We start from the raw sequence: 19,035 nt of genomic DNA on the forward strand, positions 1-19,035 counted from the left end.
TGAAACCTAGAGTCGAGTTGAAGATTCCATTGCCTTAAAATATACGCTTAGCTCAATAATCAAAACCCTAAAACTTCTAATCTTTCTTCTCCTTATTTCACTTAAAGGCCCTCCTATTTGATAGATTATATTAAATTCTGATTATGTCTAAAATCGGATCAGATTTTTAAAATAAAATAAAGTTTATTTAGAGTTATATTTTCTATTATAATACTCAAAATTAAGATTTTATTTTAAGAAAATATCAAATTTTTATCACTCGATTCAATAGACTAATCGATAAATACAACTACTCTTTGCTCTGACTAATATTCCACTATAAACTCAGAAACCTTTCCAGCATTTGCAAAAACTGCATTTTTTTCTCTTTGATCCCAAGCAAAAATATTTGTGGGTTTCACATGCATTAAAGTGTCAAATTCTTTTGGGTTTGTTCATTAATTTATATTTGAAAAGCCTGGGGAGCACCATTTTCAAGTTGAGAGCAGCAATGTGTCCGAAGCTAGCACTTTTGTTGGTTGTTGTCCTACATAACTATGCCATTCCAAGCTTCGGATCCGACCCCGATCCGGTTCTAGACTTTTGTATTCCCGCCGCAGGGATTGCAGGATGCAAGAATTCGTCGGCTGCCTCGGTCGACGATTTCGTGTTTACCGGCATAAAGTCCCCGGGGAAATTCGGTGAAACAGGCTTAGCAGCTCAGCCAGTGAATGTCAACGTCTTCCCGGGATTGAATACGCTAGGCATGTCGTTCGTCCGAGCCGATTTCGAAGTCGGCGGCATCAACGTGCCGCATTTCCATCCGAGAGCGACAGAGATCGCATTCGTTCTTGAAGGAAGAATCTATTCCGGATTCGTCGATACCGAGAACCGGATCTTCGCTAAGGTGATTGAGAAAGGTGAAGTCATGGTGTTTCCAAGGGGACTGCTGCACTTTCAAATGAATGTCGGAGATAAGCCTGCAACCATCTTGGGGAGCTTTGACAGCCAAAATCCGGGTTCGGTCCGAATACCAAACGCGGTATTCGGTGCCGGGATCGAAGGAAAGCTTCTGGAGAAGGCCTTTGGATTGAATTCCAAGGAGATTGGCAAGCTGAAGAGGAAGTTTGCACCTCACTAGTTGCCATATTGTCATTTTGCCAATTGATGCTAAAATAATTGTCATATTGTCTCTACTCTTGTAAGAGAACTTTTGAGAGGGAAAATAATTGATCAAATTTTCATTTTTGTATTTCTAATCGGTGATGGAGGACAGACTAACCGGAAAGCAGCATAACTATCCGCCGCTTACTCTTCATTCCCTAAAACTTCATTTTTATTTATTTGAGTAAACTACCCCAGTTGATCATCCAACTATAAAAAATATGTTTTTAAGCCACTGAAAATAAAAATATTTACATCCAAGTCACCAAACTTTGATTTCGTCATAGAAAGTTTGTGTTTTTATTTGTCAAACATAAGCCCTAAACCCTTATTAACAAAGACATAAGCTTTACTCCCTATATTTTCTCTTTGGTGGCATAAAGAGAAAGCAAGTCCATTTCTTGAACAATGGAGAAATTGGATCAATTTGAAAACATGTACGATGTGGGATTGAAGCCTTCGATGCTTCGGAGTCTGATTAGACAATACTTACCCGCCGCGAACCAACCTCTCGATCTGAACACCAGCTGCTTTGAGCTTCCCAAGCTGGTTTCCGTCCTTCAAACCCACCGCCTCTTGTCGGAATTGGACTCCCATTCCGTGGGCCCAAAGCTCATTAACGCCTGGAAATTAGCCGTTGATGATTGGCTCGGTTGCTTGTTATCGTTGCTCTCTAGTGATATGGTATAATTTTCAATTCTTTCTTTTGAAGCTTTCAATTATTTTCCTATAAATTTGCTGTGATTATTTCGCATTTTCGTTTCCAAAGCTGAAAATCAACTGTTATTCTGGTTCTGGGCAGTAGCTTATAGAGAAGCATTATGTTAATTCATTTTTGTAACTAATTTGCAATGTGTAATTTGGGTTTGTTCAATCTTATGTAAATTTTTGTAGTCAGATAAATGTTGGGTTGGAATCTGTTTGCTTGGGGTTACTTGTCAAGAGTGCAGTAATCAACGGTTTTTGACTTCGTACTCTGTTTGGCTTGACAAGCTTCTATCACATATTCAGGTATATGAAGTATCGCATTAAGATATTTTTTTTTCTATCTACTTAAACAATATGCAAGTAGGCTATTTTTTCTTTAACTTTTCAAAGGATTGTTTGTGTGAGCGTATTACTATCTACGATGCATGAAAGATCGTGGTTTTACATTTGTTGTTCAAGAACACATTGAAATTAGCAAATTTTGTAACATTTAAGTGGCCACCAATCATTTGTTGGTTGTCGATAAACTTATTATTAGTTGTTCAAGAAATTAACATGAGTTAGTGAGTATACAGATAGTAACAAAAGCTTTAGTTGGTGTGATATCTATATGGTTACAGATCAAAATTAGATGGTGCTTCTGATTTCAATTGGCCTACATGTTAGATTTTCTAACTTGGTTTTTTATGAGTAGTAGATGGCAAGTTAGCTATAAAGCTTGTATGCGTTGTGCTACTGAGTCATGATTTGTTTCTTATGCTGCAATGAATAAAAGAACTATGAGATCTTTCTTGTAGTTAACAATCATGGCTTGTCTTTGAATTTTATGGGAACCCAATTTATCTCAACATTTAATGTGTTTTGCGTGTCTGTGGGCACTTAGAATATTTTGCCTCAATTCTTAATATTCTTTTTTGATGTAGTTAACAATCATAGCTTGTCTTTGAATTTTATGAAAACTTTGAATTTCTTTCAGTGTTCAATTTGTTTTGTGGTGTGTCTGTGTACACTTAGGCATATTTTGCTGCAGTTCTTAATATTATTTTTTTGATGTACTTGACGATACATGTCATATTCTTTTGTTCTAAACAGCCTCCTTCAGAATCTCAACTTGTGAAGATTGCTTCTTGTACCTCACTATCAGATCTGTTGACAAGGTTAGATATTTGTTGTTCTTGTCAACAGTAACACATATAGCATGAATAGGTACTGAAATATGCATACACACACTTTTCAATACATTATTCTACGAAAAAAGCATGTAGTATTTATGCTGATAGCAGTTGCTTTGAATCTTGTAACTACCAAACTTTTGTGATTACTAATTCAAAGGAGGGAAGCTAGTACAAGGTTAGATTAAAGTCAAGATGTAATGAGTATTGAGCGTTGAGTATACTACAGTGTGAAATCTAAGTCAAGATCTAAGGTTTATTTATCAGAGCCAATACCTTTGCAATCCACTTATAGAGGATTCTGAAATTCTATTTGTGTTGACTCTGATGGGATACAATGGCATTATACTGTGAAGTATTACTAATCTAGTGAAGTTTGACATTATACTAATCCCTAGAAATCAGAAAACCATTTATCTTCTTGTTTACTGGTAATCTGTGAAACTTTTGTAATTACTGCTAATCTCGAATCTCCTACATTCCCCTCTTGTTGGGGAGCAGATATTTTCCTCCTTTCTTGCTCACTATCTTTTAAAATGTTGTACTTATCAATCCTTTAGTTATAATGTCTACTTATTAGCTAATCGCAGAAGTTTATGGAGTGCAAATTAACCTGCTTTCAACTTAATTCCTTTTAAAATGTTTGTCGACCTCCACATGTTTAGTTATGTCATGCTGAATTGGGTGAGTTATGTTGATCGCAAAGTTTATGTCCCAAAGATTGTTTCATTTCACCATAAATTTCCAAAGCTTTTTGATACGAAAGCTTATATTTGTATAAGTTGTTTATTTTTGCATATCGCTGGTGTATGGCCATGACTTTTGCTCAGTTACTTGTTTTGTGATAGCAATTGTTCCAAACAGCAAATTTTAGTGCTCCACATTCTCTATGACATATATCATAAAAGCTATTTTGTAACTTCGAGAGCTACTCTTTTTGCTTAACTAGATTGGCTAGATTTCCAGAGGTAAAAAAAGATGCGAATTCGCTTGCCGGGAAGCTCATCCAACCTGTTTGAAGCTCTTAAATGAAGATAATGTGGAGGCTGTTTGGGTACGTTGTGTATTTCAATGTTTTCTTTTTTCTTCTGTACTTACCAAACTTATATGGATAGAAATGCCTCTAAAACATTTTACTTGAAATTCATTAAAGTTTCATTAATGTTACCGTAATATTTTTCTTCAAAACATATGATGTTTAGAATTATAATGTGTTAGCAAGTTTTATTGTAAGGGATGATAGCTTAGATTCAAAAAGATATGAAAAGGCATTCTTTCTTTCATTCTTTCGCGTTAATGTATAATTGCATGTAGATAGAGGCAACATTAGTTGAAAACTCTTTTAAACTTGGGAGGAATTGGAGGGATGCATTCTTAAGTTGAAAAGTAATGACTTCTATTTGCTCATCTTGTTGCTTTCTAGTGTTGTTTACCATCCTTGTTGTGTCATGTGCAGGAAGGAGCAGCTAGCTTATTGTACACCCTTATAACCTTCTTTCCAGCTTCTATCCATCATTCTTATGACAAGGTAAGCTTATTTGCATTACGGGACTTCCGACTTTCGGTAATTTTTAAGTAATGTAAAGAGCGATGAGCATGAATATGCCCTACTCCCTGACATATCAATGGTTGAATATTCATGGCTGTTCACTTTATGATAATATATCTTAAGAAAACAACATGGTTTCATTTATTTCCGATATGAATTCGTGATTAACAAACTATCCCTTTCGTTCATCATTGAAGTTATGGTGTTTTTATAATACTTTCTTTTTTTTAATTGTAATTGACTATGTTAACTCCTTAAACTAGAAGCATGAAATAAAAAAAATGTAGTAACTTCGTCAATAGTTTTTGCATGCTAACGGGTTTACTATGTACTTGTTGAAAATAATTTTTGCAGGTTGAAGCTGCTATTGCTTCAAAAATTCTTTCAGGGAAATATAGTACTATAACATTAAAGGTAAACTGTTTCTCTCTTCTGTTTTTCTGGTATGAGATAAAGAAAAGACAGGTAGCGTGGGCATATTCCTTTACACTTTTTTTTTTTCTGGTTCAATCTTCAGAAACTTGGTTATTGCTTAGCTTTACTCCCAAAATCAAAAGGAGACAAAGATAGCTGGTCCTTAATGATGCAAAAGATTTTGATATCAATTAATGATCACCTCAACGAAGCCTTTCAAGGTGTAGAAGAAGGTAAAATACTATAATTTAGCTCCTTTATGGATAAGTCTTCATTTGTTCTTGAGGTAAATAAGTAGATGAATCTGTTTTGAATAACTTGCAGAAGCTAAATCCGATGATGCTAGGAGATTATTGGTTACTCCTGGAAAAGATCTGCCATCACCTTTAGGAGGTCATACCTCATTAGAAAGTGGATCTTATAACAGAACAAGTTCTGAAAGATTACCTACAGCAACTATCTCTACTCTGATGTTTTGCTGTTGTAAAATGCTTACAAGTTCATACCCAGTTCAGGTATTATCATAGGTTTTCTTTTATTTGAAATAGAAATTGAGATCTATGTAAATGTGGCTTTATAAATTTGAGGCCATCAAAGATTATTCTGACTCATTTTTTTCTTCGGAGCTATTGGTTCATCAGAATCATGCCCTTTTAAGCAACATTTATATGTTTTTATTAATAGGTTACTGCTCCAGTTCGGTCAATCTTAGCTCTTGTTGAGAGGCTGCTGACGGTTGATGGCTCTTTGCCACCCACCATGCTTCCATTTATGAATTCTGTGCAACGGGAGTTAATTTGTTCTGAACTTCCAGTCTTGCATGCATATAGTTTGGAGCTTCTCATTGCAATTATAAAGGGGATGCGCAGGTAGCAACGAGCTGCTTCTTTTACTACAATGTTTCTTATTATTCTTTAAAAGAAAGTAGGCATATATGACCTTAAAATGCTGCTATCTCTTGTCATATGCAATAGTTAGGTCCATTTTGAACTTAAACGAATCAATTGGGAACAAAAGACAACTTCCTTGTAACCATCTGCTATCTCCATCCTTTGCTTGCATAGATGCTGTACTTCTATGTCTACTTCTTTTCCAATGAAAGCTAATTCCATTTTTTATTTCCTTTATTTTTGTTTTCCGATGCTTATTTGCTTACACCTTTGGGTTTATTATTGTAAGGGAGAGTTTTGTTGTTAAACATTATGTAACTTTTGATTATTTATGGTTATTAAGGCACTCTTTTCCTCCTTCCGCTGACTAAGGAACATTTTCTGTTCCATTAATCATGAAGGGGGTTTTAACGAGGCCTAACTTCTTATAAAAAAAAAAATGCAATCCCATATTTGATTTTTATACTTTCGTATATTCTGTATTATTCTGATTATTGATCTGTTTGTTTGTTGTGTATGCTCCACTGCTTTTTCCTTACTGCATTTGCGTCAATCTTTCTCAGTGCTGTTGTTGGATACCTATGAACGCACATTATGAAGAGTGCCCAAATAAATTGGGCTACTTAGCATACATGTAGTATACAAAAGAAAACTAAAATGCCAATGAATTAAAGATGTCACACTGTTAAGGTTCAATATATCTTTAAATTCTGAAAGAGATTGAGCAATGCACCTTCTTGAAATACCTGTTAACTTCATCCACCATATGCTTTATTTTAAAACCTTATTATTGTTCTGAACTTAATATTAGTAAAATATATGGTCCCTCGTTTAAGCATTCATCTTCTTGTTTCTTTCCCTGCTTTCATCTTTGCTCTCTCTCTCTCTCTCTCTGTATATACATATACATATGTCTATTCCTTATAGATTTCATTCCTGTACGATTTGTTGTTGGTTGATTTAAAGAGTTAATTAGTAGTTTTATCCTCATCTTTATTGTGTTTGCAGGCAACTGTTACCACACTCTGCATACGTTGTGAGAGTTGTTACAAGATATTTCAAAATATGTGCTCTTCCTGAATTGAGGATAAAGCTCTATTCAATCATAAGGATGTTGCTTCTTTCTATGGGTGTTGGTATGCAGTAATACTTTGAGCAGCTTTAAAAGTATTACCCCCATATGCTATCAAACATCAGTCTATTACCATTTGCTTCCCTTGAGTACTGGCGCCAACATACATATAAGATTCTCAAGTTGTCCCATCTTAGAATGAAAATAAATGAGAACCTGCCTTAAAGATTGAATTTCATTGCGGCAGAGATAAAACATTATTTTGGCCAGATACTTATCTGAAACTTCCAGAAGTAACATTTCTGACCAGTAGGATATTTAACAGTAGCTACATAGAACCTATAAATTGTCACAATGTTGATGCATTTTTGTTCGGCTCATCCTCATTAATAGATATTTCTTGGTTGTTGGTTGTTGTGTATTTGCTGCTGCTACTTTACAATATATGCGACTAGAAGTGGCATGTGGTTATTTGTGCTATGGTAAAAAAGAAGCAAACAACAAACATTTTAACATTTTGAGGCTATGCATTAAATGTGTTAATAATGTGATTGCAAAATACTTTTGGTAAATGAATGAGTGTAGAATTTTGATGATTCATACTGCTGAATGTTCATAAAACTTGGTGAAAGTTGAAAGATTGAAGATTGTCATTTTAATTGATAATGTGGTCTTGTGTTGTCACATAGATGAGCTTTGGGTTGGAATACTTATATGCAGCCTTTCTTTTTCTTTTAAACCAGGGATGGCTATATATCTTGCACCAGATGTCATTGACAATTCTTTTAGTGATCTGAATTCTCCTGGTGGTGAAGATTTTGAGATATCTCCTGTGAACACGGGCCCTGTTTTGCCGCAGCCTAGCAATAGGAAAAGAAAGCATGGTACTAAAACTGGATCTGTGGAGAAGCAAGAAGGAGCTAATCCGAAAGGGGGAGAATCCAATATCCATCAAATGACTCCAATCAATGTAAAAGTAGCTGCACTGGACTCTTTGGAACTTCTTCTGACAGTGGTATGCGACACATCTGCATTTACTGAAAATTATCATGTGACATTTGGTTGTTTTTATAGTAGATATGATTTAGCTTATCCAAAATACACACATACACGTTGTTGTTTTCATAATGACTTTGGGTTCTAAGGAAGTCTGCGGTTTTTCGGTTAATAATAGTTGACAAATATTCAATGTGTATAATACTGAATGTTGATTTTTCAAAGGGTTCTGCTTCAAAATCTGATAGCTGGAGATCAAGCATTGATAGTCTTGTAATAAGGACAGCAATAAATTCTTGTAAAAGGGGATGGGGGAATGTGGAAAACAATGTTTTCCTGCCCAATGAATCAGCCTCATTATGGGCAGATTTCCAGCTCTCGTCATTACGTGCGCTCTTGGCATCATTCCTTGCCCCAGCTCGTGTCCGCCCGCCATATTTATCTCAGGGTCTTGAACTTTTTCGTAGAGGTAACTGCTTCTGCATGGAAACACTGTTCATTTTCCTCAAGTAAAATGACAATTAGAATGTGTTATTTTTCTTGCGATGATAATAATGATAACAATATTTTTTAGGGTAAACACATTTTCTCAAAAGACCTTTCTCAACTTGTCTCCTTATAGTGCTTATATGGCTCCTCCAGGTAAACAAGAAGCTGGAACAAAGCTCGGACAATTTTGTGGCTATGCTTTGTTCGCTCTGGAGGTGCTCATACATCCCCGAGCCCTTCCTCTAGATGATTTCTACTCTGCTTATCATAACCCTACTGATGGAGCCAGCAATAGATTCCCGGAAAATACTTACTCCGGCAGTCAAAAACAAAATACATTGTTTTTCAGTGCCGCTCAGAGAACAGACGAAGGTGCTATCAAATCACATAATGATGATTTATATAACAAGTGGCTTGAAAACGAACACAATGCTGTTGAGGATATGAAGGATAAAACATCTAGACCAAATGATTCATCATTAGCAAATGTTTTAGAGGTAAGTGAACAAGAGCCAGCAGCAGCTAATGCAGATGTGCATATGAGAGGCGAAGATGAAATGGTGGTGCAGCCCCGGCGCTTAGAAGAACCAATTCCAAAGTCTCAGGAAATTGTTTCTGCCAAAGTGGACAAAAGTCCTCCTGCAGTTGGAACAAATCTTGAAGGTGGTGAAATAGAATCTAAGAAGGCTCTTTCTGCTTCTGATAGTTTAAATGATATCGATCATGATATGTTGTCTGGTGTCAATAAAGTCGATGATTTCGATACTGTCAGTAGAAAAACGTCGTCAACCTTACCAAATGTAGAAAAGGGTAGTTCATCCATGGCACATCTGGAAAGTGAGTCATCCATGGACTCTTTTCCCAACATTGTCGATGCTGATCCTGATACTGATTCTGATTCTGTCTAGGAACATAGGGTGAGAGGAATGGTAATCCATCAACTGTTTTCTTTATTAAAGTGAATGGAATCTATGACGGGATAGGTTGTCTGTTCCATGTTTCTTACTAGCAATTTTTCACGAACCAGCAGCTGCAAATCGGAGTAAACCGAGAGGAACACAGAAAGAAGAAGAGCGGATTAAATGTTTCCTTTTTGCTTAGTTCAACATTATGTTTTGGGGAACGGACATCAGACGGGGCATCGATTATGAGGTAAGGCAAGGTGACTCAAGACGATAACTAGTAGAATATATATATAATTTATTCATGGTGATTGTTGTTACCACAGGAGGCCATCTTGTAAAAGATGTGTTCCATTGTGTCGCAACCGTCTTTCGGTTGGGCCCCGGAATTGGGCTTCGACTTAGGAAAATGGATTGGGAGTCGCCACCGATTATTTATTTAAAAATAAATAGGTTAATCGGATACCTTATATCTTACCTGATCTGCGTTTTACCAAAGATATGTCGGACTCGGGAGTCGGTTACAGCTAAGGAAGGATTAGCACCCTTGAACTGCCCTTTCGGTACTATGTAATTTCTAGTTGTCTTTAATTAAGAAAGTTGTAAATTTAAAAAATGTAAAATGACGATCCAAATTACTTACCTTAGATTACTTAAATTGTACCCTTAGAAAATCAAGACATATATTAGATAAGGAATGCAAATAAAACACCTAAGGTAAAATGGAAAACAAACAAGATGAGGAAAATATAGAAAAAATAATGTACATGATGGTAATAATGATAAAGATATAAACAATGGGAAAAATAAAAAGATATATATAATAGTAATAAATAAATAACAACTAAAAACTAAAATAAATCACCATAATCAAATATGTACATGTAAAAAAAAATAATAATGAAAATAAAATAAGAAAATATATATATATAACAATAATAGAGAAAAAAAATAATGTAAATAAATATAATAATAAAGAAGTAAAGAAATAGGGTAAAATACAAAATGTGTACATATATACATATATATATATATATACATATGTAATATAACATATAAATGAAATAATACTATACTAATAATAAATGTATACGAATGTAGAAAAAACTAATAATAGTATAAAATATATATAAATATTATAATGTAATATAAAAAGATAATTAAAACTAATGTAAATAAATATAATAATAAAGAAGTAAAGAAATAGGGTAAAATACAAAATGTGTACATATATATACATATATATATATATATAATATAACATATAAGTGAAATAATACTATACTAATAATAAATATATACGAATGTATAAAAAAAACTAATAATAATATAAAACATATATAAATATTATAATGTAATATAAAAAGATAATTAAAACTAAAATCCAGAGAAAGGACTAAAATGAAAGAACTGCAGGCTAGAGGTCAAAATTCAAAGCAATATTAAGGGTTAATTTTTATTCGGGGGTGTGAAATAACGCTTTAAAAGATATGAGGGACCAAAAGGGTAGTCTACCCTATTTTATTTGAAACACGCTGGTATATATGCTAAACAAAGAACTAAAAACTTTCATTTGGTTTTATTTCAAAAGCCAGAGCCATCTCTTCTCTATTTCTCTGTGATGTTCTTGGGCTTCCAAGAACAGAGGCCGTGGGTTCCCAGAAACCGGCCATCAGCCGCCACAAGCCGCCTCGCCGGCGCCGTTGAACGGCGACGGCCGTCGTTCATCGGCGGCCAAATCACGAAATTTTCTTATTTTTCAGTAGCTTTTCACCTCCTCGTTTCAAAAATCCAGATAATTTTTCAAAAAAATCAAGCTTCGGGGGCTAGATCTACGGAAGTAAATCCTGAAAACACCCCTTATTCATCGGCTAAAACGCTTCTTTTGGGTTCTATTCGAACAAAAATGACGAAGAGACCATGCATGCAAGCATCTAAAGCGATAAAGGTAAGAACTTTTACCCTTTCCTTCGAAAACTTTGCGAGAATTCCTCTGTTTTCACTCTAATGCTTACTGCGAATTTCTGCTAGGGTTTTGTGTCTATTTCTTGTGAAAACTCTCTCTTGTTTTTTTGTATTTTCCTCCGTCCCTCGTTTGGGTTCTGATTACATATATTTATAGGAAAAAATCCTATTTTTAGGTATTTACAACTGAATAAAACACTAATGCAATCTGTTTGTGTTTGTTGGTGACGAATGGGTTTCGTTCGCCGGATGCTTCGGAGTTGTTGGAGGTGAGAGACGTGCACCGTGAAACTCGGAGGGAAAGTCGGGAGGCGTGGTACTCTCGTTGAAGGGGAGAACGGCGCTGGAGAGAAGCTGGCTAGGGTTCTGGAAACCCTGGGTCTTGAACTGGTTTGGGCAAGACTGGTTTGGGCCTGGGACGTGTAACTGCTAGGGCCAAAACCAAATTAATAAAAATGTATTCATTATATAGTTTAATATAATACAATATTATATAATATTAATCAGTCGAAATTCAGTGTCTTCAGCTGCCCCTCTTTGCTCATTATCGTGTAACGAAAATAGAGCAAAGATTAAAAGACACAAATTTTGTCCATATCGGATGCCATCGGTTCGGGAGTTGAAATCTGATATTGAAATTGGTTTGTCACTTTAACTCACGAAATGACTCCCTCGTCGCGAGGTTGAGTCCGAGAAACGGATATCATTCGTTGTGAAACTGAAATCCCTGCATCGTTTCGAGTCCAATATCCTTCGTTGTGAAGTTGAAATTGGCTCTGAAATTGAGAAATGTTTGTTGACAACCAGCGGTCCCTTCGTCGTGAAGTTGAACTTGCGTTGTCTGGAGTCCAATATCCCTCGTTGTGAAGCAGAAATTGGCTCTGAAATTGAGAAATGTTCGTTGACAACCAGCGGTCCCTTCGTCGTGAAGTTGAACTTACGTTGTGTGGAGTCCAATATCCTTCGTTGTGAAGTTGAAATTGGCTCTGAAATTGAGAAATGTTCGTTGACAACCAGCGGTCCCTTCGTCGTGAAGTTGAACTTACGTTGTCTGGAGTCCAATATCCTTCGTTGTGAAGTTGAAATTGGCTCTGAAATTGAGAAATGTTCGTTGACAACCAGCGGTCCCTTCGTCGTGAAGTTGAACTTACGTTGTCTGGAGTCCAATATCCTTCGTTGTGAGGTTGGAATTGGCTCTGAAATTGAGAAATGTTCGTTGACAACCAGCGGTCCCTTCGTCGTGAAGTTGAACTTACGTTGTCTGGAGTCCAATATCCTTCGTTGTGAAGTTGAAATTGGCTCTGAAATTGAGAAATGTTCGTTGACAACCAGCGGTCCCTTCGTCGTGAAGTTGAACTTATGTTGTCTGGAGTCCAATATCCTTCGTTGTGAAGTTGAAATTGGCTCTGGGTAAAACCTGCAAAGATATGCATATATGTGATGTTATGGATGTCATGCTCTTAGGTATGCCTAAAATGCATATGCAACATATGTTATTCTGGGCTCTGGAGAGTAATCTCGATCTCCGGTGGCCTGTCGTTGTTGACTCTTGAGCTTGAAGTTCCGATCTCTGATCTTAAATTCTTCAAACGTTTGATGATTTTTTTTTTTTTTTTTTGAAGATGCTCCTCAACCATCTCAAGCATGTGCCCGAGCCTTGATCGGCTTCTGGGTACCTGTACTTTTCAATGAATCTTTGTACAGCAATATGCGATTATCTTTCATAAAAATAAATAAACCATTAGGTTTAAATCTAATTCAAGATGCTCAAAAGGTATTGGAGGAAAGATGGTCTTTATTCATAAAGGCGGAGAAGAACAAATAATACATGGCAAACATTCTAGAAAACGAATACACAATGATGTGTAAATGAATGTCTTAGATCTCGATAACGTGGGCACATCTGAGTTGAAAAGCCGTTTGGTGACTTTGAGTGCAGCCTTTGCCAAAGGATCTTTGAAAATGCGACAATGTTTGGGAGGGTGCAACATTTCTCCGATTTGTTGAGTTCGTAGAAGATTCATGTGCCGGGATGTTTCCACTGTTGATATCCAAATCGCCCTTTCCGGGTTTTCAACTTGGACCCATCCTTAGTTGCAAGACGCCCTTTGCGGGTTTTCATCTTGAACCCACCTTATTTTCTCTTCTTTTTTCTTTTTCTTTTTTTTAATTTCAGGGCGCCCTTTCGGGTTTTCACCCTAAACGTTTTTTTTTTTTTTTTCAACTTAGGACGCCCTCTCGGGTTTTCATCCTAAGCGAAGTATTTCTTGACTGCGTCCGAGTTGATGGGATGTGGCAGTTCAGGTCCGTCCATTTCAGCCAGGACGAGGGCTCCTCCGGAGAAAGCCTTTTTCACGACATAAGGTCCTTCCCAATTTGGCGTCCATTTTCCTCGGACATCTTTATGGATCGGCCAAATTCTTTTTAGCACTAGATCCCCTTCGCGGAATATTCTCGGGCGCACCTTTTTGTCATGTGCTCGGATCATTCGTTTCTGATAGATTCTACCATGATGAATGGCTTTCAGTCTTTTTTCATCTATCAGATTAAGCTGATCATATCTGGATTGTGCCCATTCTGCATCATTCAGTTTGACTTCTGACAAGACCCTAAGAGACGGAATCTCGACTTCAATGGGTAGCACTGCTTCCATTCCATAGGCTAGTGAGAATGGAGTTGCCCCAGTCGAAGTTCGTACCGAGGTTCGATAAGCGAACAAAGCAAAAGGCAACTTCTCATGCCAGTCTTTGTAAGTTTCAGTTGTTTTCTCCATTATCTTCTTAATATTTTTGTTTGCTGCTTCTACTGCTCCATTCATCTTTGGTCTGTAAGCAGTGGAATTGTGATGTTTTATGTTGAACTGTTCGCAGGCAGCGCTCATCATCTTGTTGTTCAAGTTTGTTGCGTTATCGGTGATAATCCTTTCAGGTAGACCATACCGACATATAATTTCTTTCTTCAGAAACTTGCAAATAGTGGATTGAGTGACACTGGCGTATGACGCGGCCTCTACCCATTTCGTGAAATAATCAATTGCTACGAGAATGAAACGGTGACCATTCGAAGCCTTCGGATGGATTTGCCCGATAACGTCCATGCCCCACACGGAAAAAGGCCATGGTGACGTCATTACATGAAGTGGATGGGGTGGAACATTTATCTTGTCTCCATAAATCTGACATTTATGACATCTCCTAGCATAGTTGATGCAATCACTTTCCAGTGTGGACCAAAATATCCGCATCTCATTTTGTCTTGACATCATATGTCCATTTGCATGTGCTCCACAAACCCCATCATGTACTTCTTCCACTATCATTTTTGCCTCTTCAGTATCGACGCACCTTAACAGAACTTGGTTATGGCTTTTCTTGTATAAAACCTCTCTGTCAAGGACATATCCAGCTGCCAACCTTCTAAGGGTTCTCTTATCGGTTTCAGTGGCTTTTTCTGGATAACTCCGATGCTTGATATACTGCAGAATGTCGTAGTACCAAGGCTTAGTATCTTTCACTTCTTCAATTTGGTAACAATGAGCTGGATACTCATACGACTGCATGTTAATTGGCATCATTTCAGACCCCCCGCCAGTCTGGAATGTGGCAGCCAAGGTAGCTAAAGCGTCAGCCATTTGATTTTCTTCTCTAGGCACGTAGTGGAAGGTGACTTTGTCGAACTCTTCGAGCAGATCCAACACTAGTTTTCGGTATTCTAACAGCTTTATATCCTTAGTTTCCCACTCTCCTCGGAGCTGATAGATTACTAAGGCTGAGTCTCCATACACCCGTAAAGTCTTTATATTTTGCCCCAGTGCAGCCCGAATTCCCAAGACACAGGCTTCGTATTCTGCCATGTTATTGGTACAATCAAAGTTCAGTCTGCTCGTAAATGGGTAGTGACTCCCTTCTGGGGAGACTAGAATTGCCCCGATGCCATGTCCTAGTGCATTTGATGCCCCATCGAAGTGCATTCTCCAGGAACCGTCCGTTGAAATGCTTGCTTCCTCTAAAGATATGGCCATTAAGTCCTCGTCCGGGAAATCAAAGTCCAGCGGCTCATAGCTCTCATCAGTTCTGCTTGCCAAAAAATCGGATATGGCGCTGCCTTTTACCGCTTTCTGGCTCACGTATTCGATGTCAAATTCAGACAAAAGCATCTGCCATCGAGCTAACCTTCCGGATAGAGCAGGTACACCCATCATGTATTTTAATGGGTCTAACTTGGAAATCAACCAAGTGGTGTGATACAACATGTATTGTCGAAGTCTTTTTGTAGCCCATATCAGGGCACAACAAACCTTCTCAATAGGAGGATATCGGACCTCGCCATCGGTGAATTTCTTGCTTAAGTAGTAGATGGCTCTTTCCTTCTTCCCAGACTCATCGTGTTGACCCAGAACACACCCCATGGAGTTCTCGAATATGGAGAGATACAAAAACAGAGGTTTTCCTGGGATAGGGGACATCAGGACAGGAGTGTGAGACAAGTACTCTTTTACCTTCTCAAATGCAATCTGACAATTTTTATCCCATGCTCCAGGGCTATTTTTCCGGAGGAGACGAAAGATGGGGTCACATTTGTCGGTTAACTGAGAGATGAACCGAGCTATGTAGTTTAGTCTGCCCAGAAAACCTCGGACTTCTTTTTGAGTTCGTGGTGGAGGTAGATTCTGGATAGCCTTAACCTTATCTGGATCGACCTGTATGCCTCTCCTGCTGACTATAAAGCCTAGTAGTTTTCCAGATGTTACCCCGAAGGTACACTTGCTAGGGTTTAGTCTCAGTTGGAACTTTCTCAATCTCTGGAAGAGCTTCCTCAGATTCTTGACATGTTCACTCTCGGTCTGTGCCTTGACAATCATGTCGTCGACATAAACCTCGATTTCTTTGTGCATCATATCGTGGAACAGGGTCACCATAGCTCTCTGATATGTTGCCCCAGCATTCTTTAATCCGAAAGGCATCACTTTGTAACAGAAAGTTCCCCACATTGTGACGAAAGTGGTCTTTTCCATGTCTTCGGGATGCATCTTGATCTGATTGTACCCCGAAAATCCATCCATGAATGAAAAGTAGGCGTTCCCGGCCGTATTGTCCACCAGAGTGTCTATATGTGGCAGAGGAAAGTTGTCCTTGGGACTGGCCTTATTAAGGTCCCGGTAATCGACACACATGCGTACTTTCCCGTCCTTCTTCGGCACAGGCACTATGTTGGCCACCCATTCAGGGTATTTGGCTACTTGGAGAAAATCGGCATCAAATTGCTTCTTGACTTCCTCCTTGATCTTAAGGAGCATTTCTGGTCGCATTCTTCTCAGTTTTTGCTGCACTGGTTTGAATTCTGGTTTGATTGGCAGTTTGTGAACTACCATATCTGTGTTTAGTCCCGGCATGTCTTGATACGACCAAGCAAACACATCTTCGTACTCCTGAAGTAAGGCTATCAGGTTTTTTCTTGCTTCAGTCGAAAGAGTTGTGCCGATTTTAACCTCTCTTCGATCTTCCTCAGTGCCCAAATTTAAGATTTCGATAGCCTCCTCATGTGGCAATATTTGCTTTTCTTCTTTTTCTGTCATTCTCAACAATTCGGTAGGCAGGTTGTATTCTTCTTCATTATCGCATTCTTCAAATTCCCCAAGACAAATGGTTGATTCAAAATCCACCTTCGGATCAGGGTCATTAGTGCCCACATTATCGTTATCTGGGAACCTGAAAGAAGTAAAATGTGCATGTGTGAGAGGATAATATCCCACACGGAACGGTCAATAACTAACTTTGAGAGTAACTGGAAATGAAGTACTGGAATGAAGGAGATAGAGAATGAATTCAAAAATAAAAGAGAAATTTGTTTGCCATGGAAAAGAAAAATGCATCTTTTATTAAACTTAAACAAAATATTTATTCACCCTTACAAAAGATCACCTATTGCCCCGGGTATAGGCAAATAGGGATAGTTCGAATATTACTCTGAAAGATTCTTGTAAACCACAGGTAGTTCTTCCACCGACCAACTGCTAGGCACGAACCCATGTGGCAGAAGGCATATCCCGGATCTATCTCCGTTGTCAACATTTTCTGTGGTCACGGCATTAACGTTCAGATCTTCCAGAGCCGTTTGTAACTCGGACATGGTGGTCTCAAACACATAACCACCTGATTTGAATGTTCTGAAGAGCGGCGGGAATGTCATAGGCTTCCATTGGAGTTCGTTTCCAGTCAATCTGGCTAACCTTCTCTCCCGGTTCTTTTGAATTTCCTTTCTCTTTTCATGATAACCGGGCTGAAAACCGAGCCCAAATTGGTCTAATTTTGGGATAGGACGGACATGGTTGATCATTCCTTGCAAATATTTCCCAAAACCTCTCCCGGTTCTTGCGCCTCGGCCTAGGGTTTGCTTGATCTCCATCCTTGTGCATTTGGAGAGTCGAGGTCTTGGGATTCTTTTTTCTTCTGCCACGAATGTGGCATTCACAAATTCCAGGGAACGGAACGAACATTCTACCGCTTCCTCGCCTACTTCGATGTATGGAGCCTCTGTGGTCACGCTTGCTACGATATCTTCCTCAGCGTTGACAATTACTAAGGCCCCATCAATGACAAATTTAACTTTCTGGTGCAACGTGGAGGGTACTGCACCTGCTTGATGAATCCACGGCCTTCCCAAGAGACAGCTATAGGATGGCATGATATCCATCACAAGGAACTCAACATCATAGGTGACTGGTCCGATGGTCAATGGTACCTCAATCTTTCCGATTACCTCTCTTTTGGTCCCATCAAATGCTCGGACCACATTCTGACAAGCCCTCATATGAGAGGTATCTATTGGTAGCCTCTTCAATGTAATCGAAGGCATCACGTTCAGGGCTGAACCATTATCGATTAAGACGCTTGGTAAAGCGTGCCCCTTACAGTAGGTAGTAATATGTAACGCCTTTGTTCGGCCTCTTCCTCCTGATGGAATCTCATCATCTGAAAACGAGATGAGATTATCAGCTTGAATATTGTTCACCAGTCGATCCATCTTGCTGACTGGTATGTCTTGTGGCACGAACGTTTGATTAAGGACATTTAACAACGCTTCTCGGTGTGCTTCCGAGCTTAAAAATAGTGCTAGCATTGAAGTACGTGTAGGTAAGTTGTGGAGCTGTTCTACAATGTTGTATTCGCTGTGCTTCAAGATCTTGAGGAACTCTTTAGCTTCTTCCTCCTTTATAGGTTCATTGACGACTAGCACATCTTCTTTGAATGGCTCCAGTGGTCTTTGCCCCACTTTACTATTACCTCCTCCGGAAGTACTCACCTGACATTCGTACTTCCATGGCACTTGCCGATTGTCCTTATATTGAAAAGGCCGTGGTGCGGAGATTACCACCTTGGCTGGTGTTGTCACTGTCATGCTTGCCTTAGGGGTAATTATCAAAGGACTACCCCTACCAAATTTTCTATCTGATGATTCTCCGGCGGCACAAACATCTGCTTCCAAAGAATCTTGAATTTCTTCATAAAACTCCAGCTCCTTTCGATCCATCCTGAGCTGGACTAACAATCTGAACTCCGCGCAATCTTGCACTTTATGCCCTTCTTTGTTGTGGTAATAACAATGATTACCGTCTTCATTTTCTGTCGTATCTGGATATGGTGCAAGAAATCCTGCCTTTACCATTTGGCTCCATACCCAAGCCAAAGGAGATTTGATTTCCGAAACACTTGATTTAATTCTCCTTCCCCTTTCA

General features: G+C 38.3%; 1 protein-coding gene and 1 pseudogene across 1 annotated transcript; both read left to right on the plus strand.

Annotated features, from left to right (window-relative positions):
* Nucleotides 1–356: 356 nt before the first annotated feature.
* On the plus strand, nt 357–1,195 carry LOC120146986 (germin-like protein subfamily 3 member 2). The gene has a single exon (XM_039160462.1). The coding sequence runs from the start codon at nt 491–493 to the stop codon at nt 1,118–1,120; it is 630 nt and encodes a 209-aa protein (XP_039016393.1). The 5' UTR covers nt 357–490; the 3' UTR covers nt 1,121–1,195.
* A 310-nt stretch (nt 1,196–1,505) lies between these two features.
* Nucleotides 1,506–9,661, plus strand: LOC120146957 (annotated as a pseudogene).
* The last annotated feature ends 9,374 nt before the right edge of the window (nt 9,662–19,035 follow it).

The sequence above is a fragment of the Hibiscus syriacus genome, unplaced genomic scaffold (genome assembly GCF_006381635.1).
Source record: "Hibiscus syriacus cultivar Baekdansim isolate YM2019G1 unplaced genomic scaffold, ASM638163v2 tig00110933_pilon, whole genome shotgun sequence".
Taxonomy (NCBI): Eukaryota; Viridiplantae; Streptophyta; class Magnoliopsida; order Malvales; family Malvaceae; genus Hibiscus; species Hibiscus syriacus.

Coding starts and splice junctions, on each gene's coding strand:
- LOC120146986 (XM_039160462.1), top strand. CDS start 491: ATGTGTCCGAAGCTAGCACTTTTGTTGGTTGTTGTCCTACATAACTAT.